General features: G+C 28.7%; 4 protein-coding genes across 4 annotated transcripts in view; all 4 read left to right on the forward strand.

Moving 5' to 3' along the window:
- Positions 1-569: 569 nt before the first annotated feature.
- LOC105622031 lies at positions 570-5542 on the forward strand. Its single transcript, XM_012203466.1, has 3 exons — positions 570-636; positions 3089-3256; positions 5325-5542. The coding sequence occupies exons 1-3, from the start codon at positions 570-572 to the stop codon at positions 5540-5542; spliced, it is 453 nt and encodes a 150-aa protein (XP_012058856.1).
- Positions 5543-12809: 7267 nt separating this feature from the next.
- LOC105622032 (cytochrome c-2) lies at positions 12810-13537 on the forward strand. The gene is made up of 3 exons (XM_012203467.1): positions 12810-12848; positions 13067-13208; positions 13392-13537. The coding sequence occupies exons 1-3, from the start codon at positions 12810-12812 to the stop codon at positions 13535-13537; spliced, it is 327 nt and encodes a 108-aa protein (XP_012058857.1).
- Positions 13538-15377: 1840 nt separating this feature from the next.
- Positions 15378-24971, forward strand: part of LOC105622034 (rap1 GTPase-activating protein 1-like) — a 117100-nt gene continuing 107506 nt past the window's right edge. The window contains exon 1 of the mRNA XM_012203469.1: positions 15378-15751. Within this exon, the coding sequence (XP_012058859.1) occupies positions 15378-15751 (374 nt within the window). The remainder of the gene's footprint in view (positions 15752-24971) is intronic.
- LOC105622033 lies at positions 22001-22240 on the forward strand. The gene has a single exon (XM_012203468.1). It carries the CDS (start codon positions 22001-22003, stop codon positions 22238-22240), a length of 240 nt encoding a protein of 79 aa, XP_012058858.1.

The following is a 24971-nucleotide window of genomic DNA, read 5'->3' on the forward strand; positions in this document are numbered from 1 at the left end:
GTCGATTAGATCTGTGTCTACGTAACGTAATGTAAGACACAGGTCTAATCGACAAATTTTATATAATTGGAACTTGGAATATTAATTGTAAAGTGCTACGAAATGTGTATCATAGGAAAAGTACGAATCCAAGTATTGTAAAAGATTTCATTCAGCGAAGAAAAATTGATCGGTCTTAGAGTTATTTGTAAATAAATCGTTTATTCACCATATTCTTCTCCCACCTCAATATATTCGCCTCGCTCCCCTTCCCTCAGTCGTAACCATTTATTCAGTAGCACTGCATAACGCCGCTGTTAAAGTTAGTGTGCTTGCGCCACGCCAGCGCTATACATTAATAGTGCTCAGTTTTTCAATTCGTGATTCTCCCTTTTTCTATCTTTTTTGTTTTCGTGTTTCTTAGTTTCCATCATTTTCTGACTGTTTTTCAACCTTCTTGATTATTTTTCTATTCTTTTATATTTATATTTATTAGTTTTGTGAGCACTGCAGTATTCTGTTATACATTAGTGAAGCTATTCAGTGACTATTTATTCATCAATTGTTTTAAGGAGAAGACGCGAAGAAAAATGAACAAAGTCTTTAGACAGAGATTTGTAACTCTATGCAGCATCATTTTGTTTTTTTGCTGCAACGGTGAGTCATGGGAATGTATTTGAAAATATAAAGATATGTATAAAGATACAAGAAAAAAATATTTTGCAACTTTGTTTCCTTCTCTGGGTTTGAGATGTATTGCTAATTATTTAAATATTTTATTAATAGAAAATATTATAAATGGCTTAATTTGTTTCTCCTTGAAAAAAATGCTATTAAGTAACAAAATATAATGGATTTTTTATCTACTCTCAAGTTTATGGAATAATATATCCTTTTAGCTAAAATCAACATGACAAGAATTTTCTTTTAATGTTATCAAAATTATTATACTGCATCGCAAAATGTTTGAACTTTTATTTTTTTGTGCTTTTTCAAATTTAAAATAAAATATTTTTTATTAATTTTGTATTAATATAATACAATGTTAATAATGTTTGCTTTTACTAGCAAACATTAATTATTAATCATAAAATTATTGTTGCAAGATTTTTAAATTTATTTATTAAGTCAATACTTATAATTTATCTTCTTAGAATCTTATTCAGAACACGCTTTTATCTCTGAAATTTTAGAATATGTGTTACGTAAAGTATAGTATGTTAGCGCGCTAACATCGCTATAAACTATAAATTATAAAATTGCTAATAATAAATTGAAACTTTTTTACACTGCATTATAAATTTTTTAAATGATATTTTGTTGTTGTAACTCTTTTAATGGACTCTTTTAATGGCTTGCTTGAAGATAAAATTAAAAAATCAAAGTTTCTATATATATATAGAGAGATGATCTTACTGAATATCTTTTCAAGGTGAATATCTTTTCACGGGCTGCGTTCTGAGATTCACTGTGCTGAAAATCTGTAGTGCACGTAACGTATAAATTTTTAGTACTAGTGAATATCGGAACGTATCCATGATATGACTATTGATTTTTCTACAGCACAATTAAAGAGTTGATAAACTATCTACGCGTATATAGTATAGTACACTGAGAAAAAAATTAGCCTACATTTAAATAAATATTTATTTGAATATTGCCAACTAAACATTTACTTACAATAAATAAATATTTAATAAAAAGAAGCGATTGTTAAATTAAATTAATGTTTTTTGTACAAAATAAATATACTTTTATATTTAATAAATATTCAGTTGATACTATTCAAATAAATATTGAAATTGAAAATTTAGAATATACTTTTTTCTGTAGCTGGTTTAGTGTAGGAATTGATTAATTAATTAATATAATTGTTTCTGCATATAATGATTATTTTTGTGTAAGCCTAATAATTTTTTATATTATATTTATGTTATATTGTATGTATATTATATTCATATTATAATAAATTCGCCCTTATTCTTTTCTTGTTTTTTATAATATGATAATAACTTTAAACATAATTAAATAAGAAAGTTAAATGTAACTGAAAAAACAAAATATTTTTTATGATAAATATTGTTTTATAATTAAACAATTAGAAATAATTTTTTCAAAATTAAAATTATGTACTATTTTTATAGTGACTTTTGAGACATAATCACATATGCAGATTTAAATAATTGTTATGAAAATTATAATACAATATATGTCATATGTGAAAAGTCAAGATTATATTATAAAATTAACGTTGATTATATGTGCTATGTGCGGTTATCTTGCAATGATCTTTAACCTCATGTCTGATAATGAATATTGACCATAATTTTAAAGAAATAGCATTATAAGTCCACAGCACAGAATCATATTTATGAAAATATTTATAATTATTTATTTTTTTAAATGTTATATAAATATTTTTTATGTATTTTGTATAAAGTTTTATTCGAAATATTATTAAAAGATAGACTAAATATTTAATGTAATATTTATGATAAATATAAATAAATATTTCTGTTAAGTATTTCTTGTTTGAATTATAATATCTTATTTCCATAATATTTACTACAAGATTTACAATAAATATTTCAAATAAGCCTTATAAATATTGTATGCTGTCTGGGAGCAAACTGAATCAAAGGATAGTATATTTGATTACCGTTATTTAATTCCTTAATCTGTAATATTTTTATAAATCAAACTTAATTTCTTAGTATCAACTTTTGTGTGTGTGTGTGTGTGTGTGTGTGTGTGTGTGTGTGTGTGTGTGTATATATATATATAAATTTTAATTTTTCATCATTATTATGATGTAATTAAAAGTTGCTTTAAAAGATGTTATGTATACGTATTTATGTATGTAAAAAATGTTTTGAATTTAATTTATTTAATAATTACAAACTACAATTAAATATATTTTGTGGTACACATATAACTTATATTATATAAAAGCATTTTGGAATCACAATACGAAATGTAACTTTCCTTCACTAAGCAATGTAAATCTATATTCACATGCAATATATACGCGTGTTTATGTATATAAATGCGTACTTATGAAAAAATAAGAAAAATACAAAAATACAAATAAATTAATTATATTTTACAGGTGGCAATGCTATGCAATGTTATCAGTGTAACAGCCGCAATAATAGCCAATGTGCCGATCTTGTTCCTCCAGATTCCATGAAAATAGATTGCTCGGATCTTAAAGATGGTGCAAAGTACACAATGTGCCGAAAAATTACACAAGTCATCGAGTTTAGTGTCAATGGCTGTATGTGTTAATAATTACATTGATATTATTAAAAATTAATTATTTATTTATCTATATTATTATGTTGAATATCAAATTTAATTGCTTATCTATTCAATAACGCCGGAGTGAATTAAATTTTCACTATCATATCCACGTGTTGACGAAATATTATGTGATGCAATTATATTATAAGCATGATGAATTATGTAAAATCGTCATGTTTAGTTTGTTTAATGTCTTGGATTATTACTTATTATATTATATTTACAGAATTACTAATGTCATTTTTTATGAGTTTAATTTTTGAGCTTTTTTTAAATTCAGTAGTAATGCCGCTGGCTACAATTAGTCATTACGACTAGCACAGCACTTAACGTGTTAACATTACATTAAGACGGTCATTTTGACCGATTCGCAATTTTTCGCCTATCATTTGTACAGTTCTTGATTTAGCGCAATTTCATTCCGTGACTTTTCAATTTCATTCCGTAACTGAATATGTAATATGTATTGTATGATGCCATACCGTTGGCTCTATCATTAACATGTGATCGAGAATTTCATGTTCTACCTAGAACTACCAGAGTGGTCAATTTGACCGGATGCGTTAAATCAATAATATAATACTAATATAAGTTTCACATGATAGATATTTAAAAAAGGTATTTTTTACGGTTTAATTTAATTTTTTTAATTTAAAAATATATTGTATGATAATGAACGTACATATACATTAAAAATAAATTTTCTCCTTCCTTCGTGGACAACCAAAAAATTAAAACTATATGTAAAATAGAGTGATACAGAAGGAATTAAAAAATAGAGAAATATTTTATTTGGTCAGACGAAACCAAAATAAATTTGATGGAGAGTTTTATGAGAAGACCACCAAATCAGGATTTTTATCTAAATATATACTAGAAAATATACTAAAAAAACCATAAAATATTTTTCCATTTTTTAAGCACTTTCTGGACCACTCCATTATTGATCTTTTGCAAATTGTAATCTGCACCTTACATTCTTTAAATATGGAACTTTTTTGGCAGCTCTATCATTTAAATTATATTCTTAAAGTCTTTGTCGAATTGTGCACTTATAGAAAGATTGAGTTCATTTTCAATTTCATTTGGTGACTTGAATGAATCAATCTTAGAAATGTACAATTTTACATATAGTCGATTAATTCGACATATAGTTTTTCGCTTGGAATCTCTAATTTCTTTATCATTTTTAAGTTTTAATGCATTTTCTATCAGTTTCCTGGATCAATAATTTTAGTAACTTCTCTTTCTTCCCTCATTACGTAAAATTAAAATTTTTTTTCATTAGTTTTATAATGAGTACTTCGACCCATTTACTTTAATTTTAGATAATTGATTAAATTTTGTTATAATTTCACTAGATCTAATCTATAAAATTATAATAATTGATACGTAACAGACTGTTTTATATTAATTAACTTACATCAATTATTTGGCTTTATTATTTTATACTATTTATAGTGTAGAGTACTTCAAAATTTTCCAATATAATATACACTTTTTCAGCAACGGTTTGCTATAATTTTTAGTGATAGTGATATGAGTTATTGTTACTGTACAATAAATGGGGCTATAACAAATAAAAATAAATGAGTAAAATAAGCAATTTATTTATTTTAAAGTGGCTCTATTGAAAGTAACTCTATTTTTATAATCACTTTATGATCATTGAAATCGATTTTGTCTAATTAAATAATTTTCATAGAATATATTCTTTGCATTAACGGTCAAAATGACCGCTCTGGTAGTCATAAAAGATAAAAAAGTTTGATAGTTCTCTCTCTCTCTCTCTCTCTCTCTCTAATATAATTATATGATGATTTACTTTTTATACATATATGTAAAGAATCCGAAAAACATATAGTTGTACAAAAAATACAATATATATAGTTGTATGAAAGATACAACATTATTAAATTATACATTTGCAACGTTTATAATGCTATAAAAACGATTCAATTATCATATAGAAATAATATTTAGCATAAAACAAATTAATATTTATATAATGAGATAAAAAAGATGAATATTTTTTTACACAGTACCACCAGATATGCGAGTTATTCGAGGATGCGGATGGGATGAATCAAATTATAAAGGCAAATGTTATCAACGCAGTGGCTTTGGTGGTAGACAAGAAGTTTGTTCCTGTTTAACTGACTATTGCAATTCGGCAATGCCTGGATCCGGAATTTGGTCTCAACGTCTTATTTTTTCATGCATCCTGATCAATCTATTGCTAATGTTTTCGTGGAATTAGATATTTTTAGAAAATATTCGAATTCGTTGGATTTAATTATATAATGAAGATTAGAAAAAAAGGTTATTAGGAATAATACTAATAATAGTAAGATTAATATCAGCTTTTTATCAATGTAAAATTGAATAGCAGATAATTGAAGTAATAAAATTATTATCAATGTATTATATTAAAGCGCAAGAAAAAAATCGAAAAAACAATTTTATATTATACAGATAATTAAGAAAAACGGCCATATTTAGCACATGACGTAGTTATAAGTATATGCGCAAAAACAAAGCAAATTCTATCTAGTTAATTCTTGGACTTCTTGATCTCAGTAATTATACTGAATTGATCAAGCTTTTAGCTTACTCGATAGTTTGGATTTGAATTATATTTAAAAAATGTTTTTTTTCTATACATGTCGTATATGAATGACATTCATACGAAGATCTGAACTGATAAATTTTTAATTAAGGAATCATCTTTATCGTCCTTAAAAAATATTATTTCAGTCTTTGACGTAATATTCACAATGCTTCTTTTAAACATAAGACGATGTTGATATGTTTGCAGTTCATAGTTTGAATTATACATAAATTTATATGAAAATAGAATATAATAATAAATAAAAAGGAAGATGTAATTAATATAAAAAATTATAACAAATAAATATGTTGCGATTATCTTGACGAAACACAATATCTCTTGGTCAAATAGCTTTAATAGAAATTACGTTAACTATATTTTATAATAAAACAGACTTTTTTACATCGAGATGAAAATATTTTAGTAATTCATAATAAAAGTGAAATTCATTTCAAATAATTATAGATTTGTTCGTGTTGTTTGTACTTTTTACATTCATTCATTTTCTTTTTCTCTCTTTTCAACGCAATATATGTATCTATCTCATTTTAAGTTCAAAAATTTTTGAGATTTTTGAGAAACAACGCGAACATATCTTATAACTTTTAATCCTAGTATCATCTAATCCTAGTGATATTTTAGAATATGAAATTTATTATTATGAAAAGCAATTTTGAAGCGAGAAAAAATGGGTGTATTGAGCAAATCGTAACAGTTGCAGATTGAAACTGTTTTATGATCATCTGCTGAGATAGGACTATTCCTCTAGATCTAAAAGTATAATCCAATAAGCGCGAAGAAAAAATTCGTTGGCAACTTCCAACAGTTGCAAAATAAACATTCTGCTGAATGCAGCAGAAAGAACCTACGAAAGAATAAATTAACAATTCACCTTCAGTACAGTCTATACGAGGAATATCACAATAATTATACAACATTGCATAGATATGATGATATACTTGTAATATTCCTTGGACGAGATATGCTATGTGCTACCTTTAAAAAAAAAATAAAAAAGGCGTCAAAGATACGCACTGATTAAAATTATAACTTTATAAATTATACATATTTTAATTCAAATATATTTCCATTCAAAGATATAATATTTAAGTTTCAACTCAAATAATATTCTTTATTTCAATATTAAACCAAAAATTTATTTAACATAAAAAAAACTTGATACTGTTAGAATATGTTTAATATATAGTCGGTATAACTTCCTGATATTATCATTAAATAATATTATTAAATTGAAAATACTATTATTTAAGAAGTCATATAAGAATGCACTCTTAAATAATGGGAATGCAAAGATCATTTGGATTTTGTATTTAATTGGCGTACGCATACACATACATACTTGAAATATTATATATATTTTTATAATATTAGTAAAAAGAAATCCATTATTTTTCCATTCAATTTCATGCAAAAATAATGGATTTCTCTTTACTATACCTAATACATTATTATCTTTATAGATAAGAAACATTATTTATTTTTTTTTTAGAAAAAAAAGAGTGAAGAAGAATAGAGATCAAAAATAGATGCAGGTAACGAAAAATTTTATCTTTAAAAAAAATTAATAATCTGTGTGCTGTACATACACATATATATATATATATATATATATATGTGTATGTACACACACACACACACACACACGCGCGCGCGCGCGAAATTATATATATATATATTTTTTTTTTCTGTAAAGTTGATAGATTTAAGTAAAAAATTATTGAAAACCAATATTCAGCTGTTTTTAGTAATTAATATTTTATTAACTATTGCGAAAATTGCAAAATGATAGAGAATACTTTTCGACTCAGTTTAGTTCTCTCTATCAGCATGAAATATTTAGCGATCATTCTGGGATATCCTATATAATATATGCATATATTTATTTATTTATGCACAAGTTTTTTTCACGTATAATTATGTCAAATTATGTCAATTATATCAAAATTATATTTTATTGAATCATTGAATTATTATTCTCGAAATGATATATGTTAATGATATGAATTTTTCAGATCATGATAAATAAAATAAATTTTTTGTAAAGTGGCAATATTTAAAATGTTGTGTCATATTTATTTTAGTAAATATATTGATAATAATGGACTTAGCTCCAATGACTTTAATCTTAATATTGTCAAAATCTTGAGTGACCTTCAGAAAGTTTTAGCCCGTGCACATTGTTATTCATTTAAAAGTTATTAACAAACATAGTTTAAAAAAACGTAATATTTTATATTTACTACGCGTATAATATTAAGAACTACCCCACATCCCTTGCTTACATAATGATTTTCTACGAAGTTATATAGAGAAATTAAAACTTCGATAGGTTAACGTTTTCTTATATGTTAAGAAAAAAACAAAAATTCTATGATATATATATATTTTGCATGTTTTTGTAATTATCGAATTTTCAACGGATGCTCCAATTACAAAGAGGGAAGGTTTCGATAGCGCTATATTGAGTGCATTCAATACTACCACACACTGAGCGCTCAGTGAGCTTTTATATCTGATTGGTGTATATTTTTAGAAATAGAATATGCCAATCAGAGAGCTCACTGAGCACCCAATGGCAGCGTTTAACAGAAAAAGCAACTTTGCAACTTCTTTAATGAAAATTTTTTAATGTTGTAAAATTCTTTAATATGATCTTACCCTTAGTTCCTCACTGGATAAATATATAATCCAATCATATCTAAGAATTTTACAATGGTTGCAAAGCTGCTTTTTGTGTTAAACGCAACCATTAATGAACCAATTTAAAATAAAATATTCTCATTGATAAAGTGAAAAATTATTAGATACCAGCCAATGTAAGTGAATGTGTGCCATCACATTGTGCACTAACGGAATCCTCCCTTTCTCTCGCACAAATATCTTCAGGAGGTCGAATGTGTGTCTTAAAATGAGATGGAAATTACAAAAATAAGTAAATTCACCAGAGACCAATCAAATTCAATTGGTCAATATTATATATAATTTAATTGGTCAATATCTAGTATCTTTTGCTTATTTTTGTAATTTTCATCTCATTTTAAAATCCACAATTGACCTTCAGGCACAAAATAAAAGTGACATAAGCAAGTATCTTTTCATTTATACTTTTCATATTCTAACAATTTCCCAATAAAATTGAAAAACTGGAGATTTTTCAAATTTTCTGGTAAATAATTGGAGAATTCTAAAGATTTCTAAAATAAAAAAAATGGAAGTTTTTGAGCTTTTTGGTAAAAAAAAAACTGGAGATTTCTAAAAATTTCCGAAATTAAAAAAATTTTTTTAAATAATGGAAATTTTTGAACATTCTGGTAAAAAATTGAAGATTTCAAGTGAAAAATTGAAATTTTTGAATTCTGATTTAAAGATTGTGTCAACGCGTTGGCAACACTGGCCCAAAGTCAACCGCCAATCAGTGATCCCTTTACAACCGAGCTTGATACGTGTGATTAACTAGTAACTTTCTATTAAATTATCTTAATTTCATCAATATATTCAAAGAATAATGTATTAAATCGATACAATATACATCAAAATAATTAATTAAATACATATCATATATATGTTTACACGTATCGCTAAAATTTAAGATAATTCAATAGAAAGTTACTAGTTAGTGCCCATATCAAGTGTACGATGTGAACTAGGGTACAGTAATTCAACTCTACATCGATCGCGGGCTATTGCATTCGTGGTTCACGACATTCACGGTCAGATTGGGTCAGTCGTCTGGAGTTAATTGTCAATTACTTTATTATAAAAAAAGCGCACGGTGAGTACAAACGAACGTGTACGCACACGGGAGTGTGTACGTATTGTAGACAGCGTCTTTTTCTTTTTCCAATTTTAATCTCCACCGATTCCATTGGAACACGTGCTCGCCTCTCGGTAAATGCAGTTTGCAAAACCAGAAATAGTATTAAATGACGATGGAATTCATGTATTTAGAAGGATAGGAAAATCAGCAGATTCATGATGCTTTGTTCTCTTCTGTCGTTGAATACCCTTCAGTCAGATATCTGCGTGACTTACGTCAGATAGTAGACTTACGTAATACATTTAACCCTGGCTCTTAGCCATTGTTCGACTATTCCGAATACATTTTTGGGATCGTACGAAATGCTAGTTCTACATCCGGAGGGAAATTGTTACAACGAAGGACTGTTAGAGACATGGCCGCGATCAATTGATTGAAAAATAAAATTGCTCTGATTTTCAGAAGAGCCTTTCTTGAACAATGTCAATTGATAATGCAATGGCTTAATCGTTTTTTCAATTATAGTAATCGCGATTATTGCAGCTGTTTTGTGTTATAGATAATTAGAACAAAAAAATGTATCTATTTGATTGCGTGGATTGATGGCATTGATAAAATTGGCACGAAGATCATTTTTAAAGTTATACATGTCACATACCAAATATCTTCTTTGGATGCTTTCCAGGAAAAGATACAAATGATACAGTAGATAATATGTATGAATCATTACATCCTTGTTGTTTGTCACTATTAAATAAAGATGAAATGTTCACTGTGTCTTGCTGGAAAGCACCATTTCTCTACATCATTTTCGATTTTCTAAGAATCTTGATGCATGACATTTTATAACTTATGGGCCTTTTACAATAGATTATTAGTCATAAATCAGAAGCTAAAAATTGATCCAATCACAGTTGTTAATTTTTAGTTTCTAACTTCTAATTTATGACTAATTGGTTTATTGTCGAAGGCCCATTAAATATGTTCTATTATACTTACTATTAATTGTAAGTTATAAAATCACAAAATTATTTTGATCCGGAACAATTTGTTCGAATATTAATTAATTCAAAAATTGATAATTATTGCATATTTTAATTCCACATTGAACACGAATATTTTTTATACACTTCCGTTTTTTTGATACATATATTACAACATATATGACGAAAAAAAATAGCATGATTAAAAAATCTCAACGTTGCAATGCTTGTACATGAGTGATTATTAAGTCGAAAATGGAAATCATATTTTGTAGAAAAATACAATAAATAAATTACAATAAGTAAATTAATTTTATTTTTTTAAATCTGGAGATAGTAGTGTTTTAATGCTAAAATTATGCGATATTACAATTGCAATTACAAATTTTCAAAAGTATCTATATAATTTTATTATACCAATTGATTAATTTCATGTTTTCAAAAGCATCTATGTGTTTCTTTTTCATTAATTAATTCATCTCATCATTTTGTGCATAAAAATATTAAGATACAATTATCAAAAAATTAATAGTTTACGAAATATTTTATTTCATGTCAGATATGCCAGAATAAAATATCGCAAAATTAATTTTTGTTGTTCTAATATTTTATTACTTTTATATATAGTAAAAGAATGATTAAAAGGATATTATTTTAAAAAATCATAAGTTTTATTTAAAAAATAGCAATGACCTTTATGTGTCCTTGAAAAATTAATTTAAAAAAAAATTGATTTTATTATTTTTTGTCCTTCCTTATGCCATATAACTATTAGTTGAAACAGTTTTGCTAAGCTCAGTTTTCGAAATGGCTGAATGATTTAATACATTCTATATAAAAGTTCATCATATTATATAATTCAATAGCATTATATAATTAGATATCTTTTTGAAACTATGGCAAAGATACTCAAAATTATTACAAGTATTTTAGGACATTATAAAACCGCATGATCGTATCGATAACTTTGGATGCATTCCACTTAATGTTTGCAACTTAATGATGTGCATCATCTCGTTTTTGTTTAATATTTAATTACAAGAAAGATGAAATGATACTCACGAAATGATACTGAACATTGCGAACATTAAGTGAAATGCACTTTTAATATTTAATGATAATCGTTAGAAAATTAGAGATAGAGAGTTAGAGATTAGAGTTAGAGAATATGCTGATATCAATGGATTATTAACATTAATTATTTGAAGGCTTAACGCGTTAAACGCCGGATCAATTTACATGACTTGCCAAAGCGCCAGAATGAATTTTTCGTTATACGATGCATATTACTGTAAAATATTATCTATAATATATATAAGTTAAACTGTATTATCATGTTTTTTATGCATTTGTCTGACTAGAGATTACTGATGCTTATAATATAGCGCTGTAATATCTTCTTTCGCGCTATATTTTACTTATTTTATTTATGACAGTCAAGCTATCTCGATTTCTTATTTTGCTTATTCTTGTTGTACCTGTCCAAGTAATAACTAATCTAACTAATGCTATCCCCTTTTCTCCATGTTACATTAATTTTTGCATTTTATTTCCTATATTTAATTTTTTAAATAGCTCATCAAACAAAAATTGTGTTTCTATGAAAAATGCAAAGTAATAGGTAAAAAAAAATGCGAAAAATACACAAAAAAATTGTCACGAATTGTTCAGATTTTCTATTGATTTATTTTACTTTTTCCTCTGTTTGTTTTAATACGATACGCGTTGCGATATCGCAACATGCGCATATAATAACATGCAATGATTATAAATAAAACTATTTTTATGTGTTTTATCATATATTAGTTTCTTTATATGATTGTAATAGTAATGGTAATATTTACTATTTTTGAAGTATTTGCTTTGAATTATGTATTTTTATTAATCTCAGCATCGCCGGTCACCGATAATATGCCTTATGGCACTCAACGTACTAACTTTCTGTTTTAAAATTCTTTCTTCAAAATAATTTGTTTTTTGCGCTCGCGCGTTATCGAGATTATTTTTAATAATATTTAATAATTATGACATTAATTCTTGCTGAACATCGAATAATGATACAATAATAAAGCACGTAACAAATGATAAAAACTTATATTTTTTACTATTTTTGTATAATTGAGCTTTTTTTTCCAGAATACATAATTAAATAAATATGGGTGTTCCGGCGGGTGATCCAGAAAAAGGAAAGAAGGTAATAAATAATGGCTGATCAGTTTTAATGCTTATGTGCTTCATTGTATCATATATGTTTAAATGTTGAAGAAAAATAGAATAAAACTTACAATGTGTGAGCGTCAAATCGAATTCATAAAGACAAAATTTGATAACTTTATAAACAATAATAAATATAATAATAATAATAATAATAATAATTTATTATAACATAATTGTGCATTTTTTTTCTTCTAGCTTTTTGTCCAAAGATGTGCACAATGTCATACTGTTGAAGCAGGTGGCAAACATAAAGTAGGTCCCAATTTACATGGATTAATAGGTAGAAAAACTGGCCAAGCGTCTGGTTATCTATATACCGATGCCAACAAAGCGAAAGGTATGTTTAGTTATTGACATACAGTTAAAAATGATAAATTTATAAATATTATAACATTAAACTCCTTTATTCTGTATTATTTATAACATCAATCATTATTTATTATTAGAATAAATACGTACATGTATACTTATATAATGCACATCTAATAATAATTATAATTCGCGTATTGCTATATTTTAGGTATCACTTGGAATAAGGATACCCTTTTCGAGTATCTAGAAAATCCAAAGAAATACATTCCCGGTACGAAGATGGTATTCGCCGGATTAAAGAAACCCCAAGAGCGGGCTGATCTTATAGCTTATTTAGAACAATCAACGAAATAAGCGCTTCCCTGCCACCGATCGCAGAAATTGTGAAGAACGCGAGTGAGCATGCGAGATGCCTGGCATGAATCGCGATATTAGTACTATTATCATCTCATCATGTTTTATCATTTCACTCGTGTTCATCCCATGGACTCTCCTCTCGATGGTACTCAAAAGCAAATTCACAATACGTGTTTAAATAGTAATAAATTGTTATTGTATTGATAAGTAGATAATTGCAAATATGTACATGACGTGACAAAAGGGTCGAGCTAGCTCAACCCTTTTTTTCCTTTTTCATCACACCGAAGAGTTATTCTCAGGAGCGCTAATACCCATACGAGTGGTTGATCTTTTCTGCGGATCCTGCGTCCTTGATTATTTATTATCATTGTATCATGCAGTAAGTGTTGATCTGTAAATCAAAGAAATACAGACTAGGCAATTAAAAATTTGCAATTGTTCTATTTCTTTTCATTGAGTTGCGTGTAAAATCTTGATCGCTCGCAACAAATTAAAGTGAGCTCGATAATCGAATATTTACAAAGCGATTAAATGTCATTCATAGATTAAGATTTTTGAGCTTTGATTGGATTAGATAAGTACTGTTGGAATATCATTTGAATAGCTTATCGCTTTCGCGAATTGGACTTTTCCATTCTATTATTAGACTTTCCTGCTTTACATTTACATTTAAGGATTTTAATCCAAATTGATAAAAGCGAAGAAGGAAGGAAATGTGGTTAGCAACAGGAAGTTTGGCTCGATTGGGGTTTTACTCAATTCCTGAACAAAATTACATCCAGTCACTTAGTATACCATTTTGATACAACACGTATGTGCGATTGACATACTTGAACAACGTATAATTTAGTATAATTTAGTGTATAAGTGATAATCAAAATACACGACAATTTTGATCGTCGACGATATTCGTGAAAAAGATTATAAATTTGAAACAAATTATTTTAATTCTAAATATAAATTATGATGTTTTATTTTTTTTAATTAAATAAGAGATTATTTATATTCAGTTAAAGCGGATCTTAGTGCTTAAAAATTTGTGCGAATTTATATATATTTACAAAAAAAATAGCTACACACAGGATCTGGAAAAGATATTTTCACTTTGTTAACGAAATAATTTTAAATAAATCACTCGCTAGCAGATCCTCCTTGTGGCTATTTATTCCTTTTTTTTGTTTATACATATTTATAAAGCCACGTACAAAAAAAGAATTTATATATATTTATATATATATTTCACAGTCAGTGTTAACTCAGTAAATGTATACATTATAGTCTACTGCAGTGTCTGTTTATTAAAATTAATACTTTTATTGCAACATATATTAAAAGTAGGATATTCCAGATTGAAACCCTAACTGAGGCAATATTTTTCGTAGTAAAATTATTTTGCAGATGCTTATTTTCAACAAAAAATTATTAAATTGCTTGTAAATTTAATAAGTGATATTACTCTGATTCTGCCTATCATATTTCGAGACTGAAAAAGATTTCGATGCGCAGATTGCAGAATCAGACATTTATATAAATTTACAGAGAAATATTTAAACACATAAGATCCGCATTTACAATATGAACTCTTATTTAATTAGATTTATTTTCATCGGTCTAAATTCGTATCACATATTTTTTTAATTTTTCGCGTGCGACACATACATTCGATCGTATTGAATTTTTAAATCGTGCATTTGAATTTTTTATTTTAAATATTTTAACGTCTTATAAATTTATAACTTAATAATTTTCCATTTTTTTACAATTTGATTATTATAGTATATCTATAAAGTATAAAGTTATGTTATATATTTCAAGGAATCGTAATCCGAGAATTATGACGAGTAATGAGTTGCCTAATGAGACCATTAGTGACAATTATGTTGCAAGATTCAAAGATAAGACATCCTTGAGATTACGTTTGGGTCGCATCTTCAGCTCTGGTGGGCTCAAAAGTCCCAAAAGTTCGAAAAGTGTATCAAGTTCGGGTGGCTCAAGCCCTAGTCATGGCAGTCCTCGCACCAAGACGAGATATTCCTGGCAGCCAGGGACCTACGCTGATGAAGAGAATCGATCACCTTGTACGCCGGAGAGTGGAATCTCGCTCTTATCATCTTCGACGAAGTCGTCACCGATCACGAACACGGCGAGCTCGCCCAAAAGTCCATTCACGCCGAAAAAATTGTGTTTTTCGATGTGGTATGCCGATAGGTAAGTTTGCGACTCCATTCATATATCGTGACATTGATGTTATTACACTAATATTAATATATTTTAAGAATTTTAAGCAAATATTAATATATGTTAATATTATACATACAGAGTATTCGGTAAAAACCGTAACAACTCGCTCAGAATTTTTTTATCGATTTTTTTGAAAATATTAGAAGTGCATCATTTCCCTTTATTTGATAATACTTGACAAACAGATCTATCGCTACAATGAGTTTCGTTGAAATCAATTATTATTATGTAGGATCCTCTTTTTGTAGGAACTTTTTATAAGGAAGTCCAATTCTAAGGACTTCCCCATACAACATAAAAGCTGACAGCAATATTGCTGCAACGTTTGCAATGTTATTACAATATTGCTGGAATATTGCAACGTCTTTGCTGGCAGCAATATTGTTGGAATGATCTGTATAGGTTACGTTGCAAATTATTACTAATCTGTGGATTATTATTTTGCAAGTACAGATTGTACAGGTTTTATATATGAAGCAAATTGTCACAACATATCGACAGTTCTAGAGCGCCATATTGGATTAAGAAATGGCAAAGAACTCAATTTCGAAATTTTTTGTCGTTCTCGGCATAAACTTCACCTTATAGATTTTAGGATCTTTTTAATGTAATTGTGAAGTTTAATAATATAACGACACAATCATTTATGACATTTATGCCTTTTCATATATTGGAAAAAGTCTAAGAATAAATGTGGGTATCGATCAGAGTGGATATCTTTGTGTAAAGCGCGCAACCATGCTTAATTTTAATTGCTTTCACGCAGTGGCGGATTTACGTATTTTGGCGCTTCTCTTATAATTGGTTCTCCTTTTAGAACGAGCAACTAAAAAAAAACTCACCTTACTCCTAATTTTCTTCCAAAAGCAAAGTTACTTGAACTAAGATTACAATTTTACAAAGATTACAAACAAAGTTACATTTATGAGGAACCAGGCCTTATTATTTATTGACTTTTACAAATTATAATAATACATGATATATATATAACTAGGCAATAATTATTTGTTAAATCATTAGAAAAAAATTTGTTAAATCATTAGTCTTGTTTATTTTATTAGCCGACTTTATTTTAGACAGCCTTCACATTCGCATTCCTCTTGTATTTGCTGCTGCAAATTCATCAATTATCTATTCGTAATTCAATTTTTTTAACAATTTCGTGAATCGCTAATGCAGCGAAACCGTTTAATTTCTCTTGATATATATATTTGTACGTAGGTAAGTTTTTATCCTCTTAAACGAAAATGAACGTTCATCCGAACAGTTCGTTAATGGAATACCGTGACAAATTCTTGATGAAAATGACTTCAACAGACCTGTTCTTTTTAGATGAACTTCTTGCACGGTGCATTTTTTTCTCTTTCTCTCTCCAAGTAGAGAGAAAAGGAAGAAAGATAAACCGTGCAAAAACTTCAGCTAAAAAGAATAGATCTAATATTTGGATACATTTTATGTGGGTCGCCTTTAGAAAAATGACCCGGATAGGATGGAATCAGACTACGCATTTGAAAATTGAGATTGAAGATTGAAAATTGAAATGACCAAAAGAATTTTAACTCCTATTTATTTTGATTGATTAAATTTCAATTTTTCAATCTTCAATCTCAATCTTTAATGTGTAGTCTAATTCCAGCCTTAGAAAGATGTCTCCTATAAGGCACGAGATTTGTGGTTTCTATCTAAATGTATTACTGCTCTCACGTTTCCCATTAAGATAATGGAAAAAAAATGAAATAATTCTTATAATAAGTGCTCAAAGTGCCAATAGTTTGTCGATAAGTAAAATAGCTGATCAAGGATTATCCAAAGATGCATCCATTCTGTTTTACATCTAATGCGCATGTTATTTAACATTCAGTAAACAACAAGGATAAAATGATATCTATATTATATGTAAAAACACCTTGAATGAATTTGTCGTGCGATTATACTTTACACAGTTCGAATCAGGCAGAACAGATATATCTGACTAAGTACTAACAACAGATAATTGCTTGCAAGGCAAATAAAAGCACAATGAGAAAACGATGGAATTTTATGATTTTTCCGTTTAATCACACGATTTAGAAATGACTACTTTGCAAAAATTACATTAAGTTTCCTTGTAAACATAAAATTATATATCATGAAAAGAAATATGAAACTAAAAATATGGAACTCCGCGAAAACACATGTTCTCGTTTTCTGAAATATCCTTGCGGGTTTTTAAGATTTGACCTGATTCAAGATGTATTTGATTGTCCTAAATAAACAAAAGTATATATATTTATATATATAAGTATATATAATTTTGCGTGGCGATACAAGGATCTTTTTTGAAGCGAATAAATTAATAATAAATCAATGATACAATAAAAGTTAATAGTATAAATTTCTGTATTTTTGATAACCCAGACAGCACACAATATTTATAAAATATTTACAAAATATTTATAAATGTTCATAAGATTTATTTTAAATATTTTATAAATATTTTTGTGATCTTAAATTGTACAGATTATAAACATTTATTATAAATATTATCAAATATTTATTGTTAATCAAATGTTGTAGTAAATACTATGAAAATACTTAATAAGTAATTATAATCCAAGTAAAAAATACTTATTAGAAATATTTATCTCTATTTATCATAAATATTACATAAAATATTTATATTTATATTTATAATTATATATTACATTCTATATTTATAATTATATATATAATTATATATTCTATAGTTTAATAGTCTTTCGAATAAAACTTTATATAAAATATGTATGAAATATCTATACATAATATTTCAAAACATGAATGTTAATAGATATTTAGCATAAATATTCTGTGCTTATGTGCCTGGAAAGGTGAATTAGTGAACGTTGGCAGAACTAAGATGAATTTCAAAAATTGTGAATAAAAGTATGAGGAAGGAGTAACATGTGGTATACAGAACGTGTGCTTTGATATACGGCAATCGTAGTAACTCTGTTGTCGGTCTTTTTCGTACATCGAGTAACCACCGACCGATGGGTCGATGCAGCGTCGGCGCTGTGAAGTGTGCAACCCCCGAGACGGGCACCCCACTACTTTCACCTCCGCTTTACCAACGATTGTGTCAACGTGAAGGTGCGCAACGGGGAAGAGATCCTCTTTCTCCTCTCCTCTTTTCTCCTGTCTTTCCATGTCCTGTCCCTCGATTTCGATGCATCTCGAGTCGTCGCCGTGATCCGCAGAACGCTATATGCCACACACTGGATCACTGTACGTTTAATATCCGCGTGTTCATCAATCCGGGAACGAATTTAATTGAAGTGCTCGAACATTTTCGCTCGGAAAACGAGCTATAACGATCAAACACGAGTCCATCAGGTGAGTGATTTGAGTGCGATACAAAAAATAAATTGATTTTCGATTTGATCTCTGAATCGGTCTCTGATAACCTGGAGAATCTGGAGAACTTAATCCTAAAATCGAATCTACAACTGTGAGAGGTACTGTAATAACACACTTTATTCGAGGTTCTATGTTCGAGCGAACGTTCTTAGGACATACGGACATCCTCTGAATGTTCTTTGGAACGTTCCTTGGAGATCTGTGCTATTAGGGTAATTGTGATAGATAGAAAGAATTAATGTAGCAATCGCGTATCGCGAGGGAAATTTTTCATGTGATTCCATATAAAACTGAAAACATGTCATTCATCGACATATTTTTTTATTATGTAGTTATTGTTACGTTATCGCTTTGTAACATCGAAAATGAATATCCATCATTATGTCAAGTTAGAATTGCCTCGATATTGTGCTCTATGTTAACAAATCGATTCAATGTGAATTTCATATTCAGTGATATTATATTTATTTTTCTACTGAAGCCATCGTAATGAAATGTAAGAATGACGATGATTATCATTGATTATAATGCATTTTTGTAAAAGTTAACGATTTTGATGATCATTAAGAACTTTTATTTTGATTATTTTCCTTTTTTAACAGTATTTGTCGTATTTGTGAACAACATAACAATGTATCTCTAAGATATGTCTAGTTGGAGTTCTGATACTTTCTAAATGTCTAGAAAAAGTTTTGGTTTCCTATACGATTCAGACTTTCGAATTGCTTGAATAATTACGACTATGATCGTGATGAGCTTATCAGTTACATTAAATTGTTCAATAATTCACAAGGAAAAACTAGTTCGCTGTCGTGAATTAAGACATCGTAATATAATAGTGTGCCAACCAGAATGGACGATTCGAAGCGATTGGACTCTTCAAATGATATTGTGTTTCAAAAAAATCTTTCTCCCTTATGGAGACCATGTCGAATAAATTCTATTCTCAGAATTATCAGAATTGTATCGATATTCAAGATAATTACATTCAATAATTGTTATTAAGATACAAGGATAACTAAAGAAGGAAAAAAATCTATTTCCTCTGCTTTTTAATTTTTCTTCTTTATATGTTCTTCTGTTTCTCTTCTTTCTATGCTTCCTCCATTCCTTCTTTTTTAATTCTCGCTCTTCTTCTTTAATTCTAAAGTAATCAGAGATATAATTAAATAATGTATATCTATAATTTTAAAAATCTTGCACATGTTCATGTTAACGCGATACATCGCCATTGTGGATATGAAACAATTTTTATTTTTATAAAATGCGATAATTAGCAACAAGGTCTATCTAATGATCTCGTACGTACGTGTATTCAACGACATTCTCACGCTTATGTACGCAAATATAACCATTCACCGATTTATATTTTATTTTCGCCAATGGTTTGTAACTTTTATTATTCACATATACGAAGTAGAACTTATTTAGTGAAGTAGCACATGAATATCTAAGAATGATTTCGAGCCAAGATTTAAGGTACGGAATTTATTGATACACGAACATAAAACTTACAGTGATAAAACGTACAGTCGTTTATTAAAAAATTGCAACACTTTTTTCGAATTCATCCTTGCTCGTAGAGCAAGGTGATTCAACGTAAATGGTGAAATTCATAAGTAAGAACCAATCACTCGATGCTGTATTCCGAAAGTTATCGAAAAAAACAATGTTTTAGTAAACGACATTATTTTATATATATATTTTATATATATATATATATTCACAGCTAGTATTGCAAAAATAATTTGCACTTAATGTTATCACTTGGACTAGATTTTATACAAAATGACGATCAATCTAATGATTCAGAAAAATATGAAGACGAAGCTTATATAACTTGTTAAAGGAACTTCTCATTTAGTATGTAATATTGAAGTAATATTGCAGTGATATTATAATATTGCAATAATATTATAACTTGCAATGTAATATTATGAAAATATTATTGAGATGTTACATTGTAAAATATTATAATATAATTGCAGTAACTTTACTTAGATATTACAATGTGATATATCATTTGTATACTTTTGAGTTTAATATCCTACACTGAAAAAAAATATAGTCAATTTTAATAAATATTTAGTTGAATACTGCCAGCTAAATATTTATTAAATATAAAGATATATTTATTTGATACAAGAAATGTTAATTTGATTTAACAATCATTTTTTTTATTGAACAAATATTTATCTACTATATATTTATCTACTATATAAATAAATGTTTAATTGGCAATATTGAACTAAATATTTATTAAAATTAACTATATTTTTTTCTCAGTGTACTTTTGTACACACACTTTTGTACAACGTGCAGAGCATCTGAAGATAAACTGAAGGAAACCTTAAATATAAGGCTTGACTATGAATACGGACGTTAAAGGGATCAGTCTAATGTATACATATAGAAGTCTGATTCATTATCATTCTTCGTCCTTAGCATTATAATAATCTTTCTCATCCATGTTTTCACATTTAAAGAAATCGGTGATGAGCGAAGTCTAAACTGTGTGTAAACCATGAAAAATCAGCAAAACAGCATAGACGTTAAAAATTAATTTATTTCCTTTACGCCTGTGCTTGTGCTTTTATATCGTATTAAGGCCAAGGTACAGAAAAACTTAAACTTTAAAACGTAAGCAATAAGTGAATTGGTCAATCACAGTTAAGAATAAAGTAAGGCTATAAAGTATAATGTAAGCAGTTGACAACACATTTATTTCCTTATTGCTTACGTTTTACTGTTTAAGTGCTACGGCTTTTACGCCTTGTCGTGTAGATGAACTTCAATTTTTCTCGCGGTATTCACTTTACCTCTCGCGTAATCGCAGATATGAAGTATTCGCCGCAGCAGCAGCAGCACCAGAAGCAGCGAAAATCGGAGGGCAGCGATGTAGCATCTATGGATGCTACGCTCAGCCGAACGTCGGCATCCAGTACGCAAGAGCAACGTAAAGCTTCATCAACATCGTCATCGACACGAGCACCTGTCTGCCGTTCACCATCCACTGGCATGTTCGCCTGGATGCGTGTGTTCCGATTTGCATCAATGTTGCACCAAGTCGGCTGCTAAAGCTCGCCGACGAGTATGAACCGTGCTAGAAGGGGAAAGAAAAGAAAAAAGAGTCGATATAGAATCGTATCTCAGATTAAATAATTAATATCGTACAGCGCAGAGACGCGCATAGCACATGGGCGCGAAATAGCCCCATTTCGCGTCGTGATTTATAAATCTAATTATATATATATATATATATATATATATATATATATATATATGTGTATATGTATATATAATGTATCATATATGTATTATATGCATATACATGTATTTATGCACGGCCAAGTCATGGGGACACATAGCTAATGTCGTAGCTCGATCATAGTTCGAATACGCGAAGATGAATCGCCGAGTTGCGATTCGCCGTGTACAAATGTTGTTGAGATGTAGATTGTAAAGTTACAGATTTATAAAGTATCGCAATGGCATCCACTTTTGAAGCATTTTTGCGTAAAAATGGCGGATAATGTACGTAATATATTATTTCATCTACACATTAAGGTGCTACCTTAATTTGTACAAAATTTTCTATACACTTTTTGTCAAATTAAACATTCAGCTCTTATAACATTTACTTTCTCTTTCGATCACATCTGTTAATCATAAAAGATGTTCCATCTTCTGAAATCGAATGCTTACATATACCTTTTCTTGCACTGAAATCTCAACGACAAATAGACCCGCATTAAACTAAAAAATATAAATTAAGCAGACGAATATTTCTTTATTCATAAATAACTGATAACAAATAAAAAAATTGATTTACAAATATATAAGTTTGCAATGGTCGCGTCTTTGCTTCAAAATGGTAAAGTTTGAGGTACTTTATAAATCTAATGATTTTAATAGATCGGACCGCGCCCGCATTGTATCATTTGCCTCACAATGCAAAAAGACAAAGATGAATTCCTTTCTGGGTCAAAGTTTCACTACAAACTGCTTTGAAGTATTTGATTGATCAGAAGAAAGAACTTTATAAATTGAATCAAGGAATGTTTCGAAGCATTTGTAGCATTACATTGATCATACTTTCTCTCGCATTTTCTTTCAGACAATTTATTTATGATATTCCTTGTAAATCAGTTCGTTTTTATATGCAGGGTCTTTAAAAAGTTCGGAAATGCTAAAATATGTCGAAAACAAAATATTTTTCAGAAAAATGTTTCAAACAGAAGTTGTAAGGTTTATTTATTGATCACATCCATTTAATCCTAGATGGAGTCCAAGATCACCAATAGTGAAAAATGCTTTATTTTTGATACATTTAGTTTTCGATATATTTAGTTTTCGATATATTTATATATTTCGGACTTTTTAAAGATCTTGTATATGCGCTTCGATTTAATTAACATCAGATATTGTTCTGTCCAACTCTCTCATTTCCCGTGAGATTCTTGATTTGTCTTACTCATAGAATGCAAATATGCATAATTAGCAGTCATTATACCGATCTGTTCGCTTCCTTTCTACGAAAATGGGTGCGGCTCCGCACACAAAGTAAGAACAGATATGCGGGCGTGTTCTGCGAATAACGTGTATGTTTCGCGTATCAAGTCAACATAGGCTGAATCACCTGAAGAATTACGTAGTAATTTGCGTAAAATTTTAGGAATCAATTGTGGAAGAAAATTGTCTTAAGACTATAACACAGAAAAAAATTGTAAAACGTAAACAATAGCAAATTCAACATATTGGACGTGCGCGTTCAAGTTAACAAAGCGATTAACCTGTTCGCCAAGCAAATAAACATGATTGATGGTAGACGAAGGTGAAATAACTTGAGGGATGCAGTAGCCGATTTAGTTATAGCCAATCAGAATCTGTCCTAAGACTACAAAAAGCAATATAACAAAATTTATGCTTTTAAACACTTATCATACACTGATTAATATTGTATGTACTTGAATATCGATATTTAGGACAGAATTTGATTTGCTAATCGATTGCTCTGAATTGTTATTTCATCTGTATTCTTCCACCATAATTGGTTGTTACTTATAGATCTAACCAATCACATTCAATCGCTTGAATAGGCTAGCAGCTTTGTCTGGTTTGAACGTACCTAATGATTTCCTTATTATTTACGTTTTACTGTTTATGTTTTGTGGATGCCATGGTCCTTACAAATAATTACAGGCTTCGATAGATTGGACATAACAATCATGACGTTATTCGCGAAACTTACTCGCAATTAACCGATCAATCCGTCGATCGATCTTTACGTAGCACGAGCCTCGACGAAGTCGAAGTCGGAGACGAGATTCGTCGTTTAGAAAAAATTAAGGGCTCCATCCATTCCAGATTAACGTACGTCGTGACTAATTGGACATGTCGAATATGTGTCTGCCAACAGTGATATGACTCGTAGTCGGATTATAAATGTTACGAAATGTGGCGTCGCGATTACATTCTGTGAAGCTGAGTTTTATGTTAATCGCAATCCTTTGTGATATTTTCTTAAATTTTATTTCCTTCCTATCTTCTTCTCGTTCCTTTACTCGATGATATCGATGATATTGGCGTATCCCATTGCACACCGTGGATTCTATTTTCATATATTGAACATACAAACAAATAACGAGAAAGCAACGTATTGTTTTTTTCTCTCTCTTCTTCCTGTAGCGAGGCGTCGTTTTTTTATCACGAGAAAAAAAATGATGAGACCCGGTTAAGAAGGTGCGCCCCCGAGAAAAATTGCGAGAAAATCATGCGATCTTCTTCAAGATTATCCGTGATTATGTAC

This window comes from Atta cephalotes (genome assembly GCF_000143395.1).
Source record: "Atta cephalotes unplaced genomic scaffold scaffold00039, whole genome shotgun sequence".
NCBI classification, from domain to species: Eukaryota; Metazoa; Arthropoda; class Insecta; order Hymenoptera; family Formicidae; genus Atta; species Atta cephalotes.

Coding starts and splice junctions, on each gene's coding strand:
- LOC105622031 (XM_012203466.1), top strand. CDS start 570: ATGAACAAAGTCTTTAGACAGAGATTTGTAACTCTATGCAGCATCATT. Junction 637..3,088: donor TTTGTTTTTTTGCTGCAACG/GTGAGTCATGGG, acceptor TATATTTTACAG/GTGGCAATGCTATGCAATGT. Junction 3,257..5,324: donor CGAGTTTAGTGTCAATGGCT/GTATGTGTTAAT, acceptor TTTTTTACACAG/TACCACCAGATATGCGAGTT.
- LOC105622032 (XM_012203467.1), top strand. CDS start 12,810: ATGGGTGTTCCGGCGGGTGATCCAGAAAAAGGAAAGAAG. Junction 12,849..13,066: donor ATCCAGAAAAAGGAAAGAAG/GTAATAAATAAT, acceptor TTTTTCTTCTAG/CTTTTTGTCCAAAGATGTGC. Junction 13,209..13,391: donor CGATGCCAACAAAGCGAAAG/GTATGTTTAGTT, acceptor GCTATATTTTAG/GTATCACTTGGAATAAGGAT.
- LOC105622033 (XM_012203468.1), top strand. CDS start 22,001: ATGAAGTATTCGCCGCAGCAGCAGCAGCACCAGAAGCAGCGAAAATCG.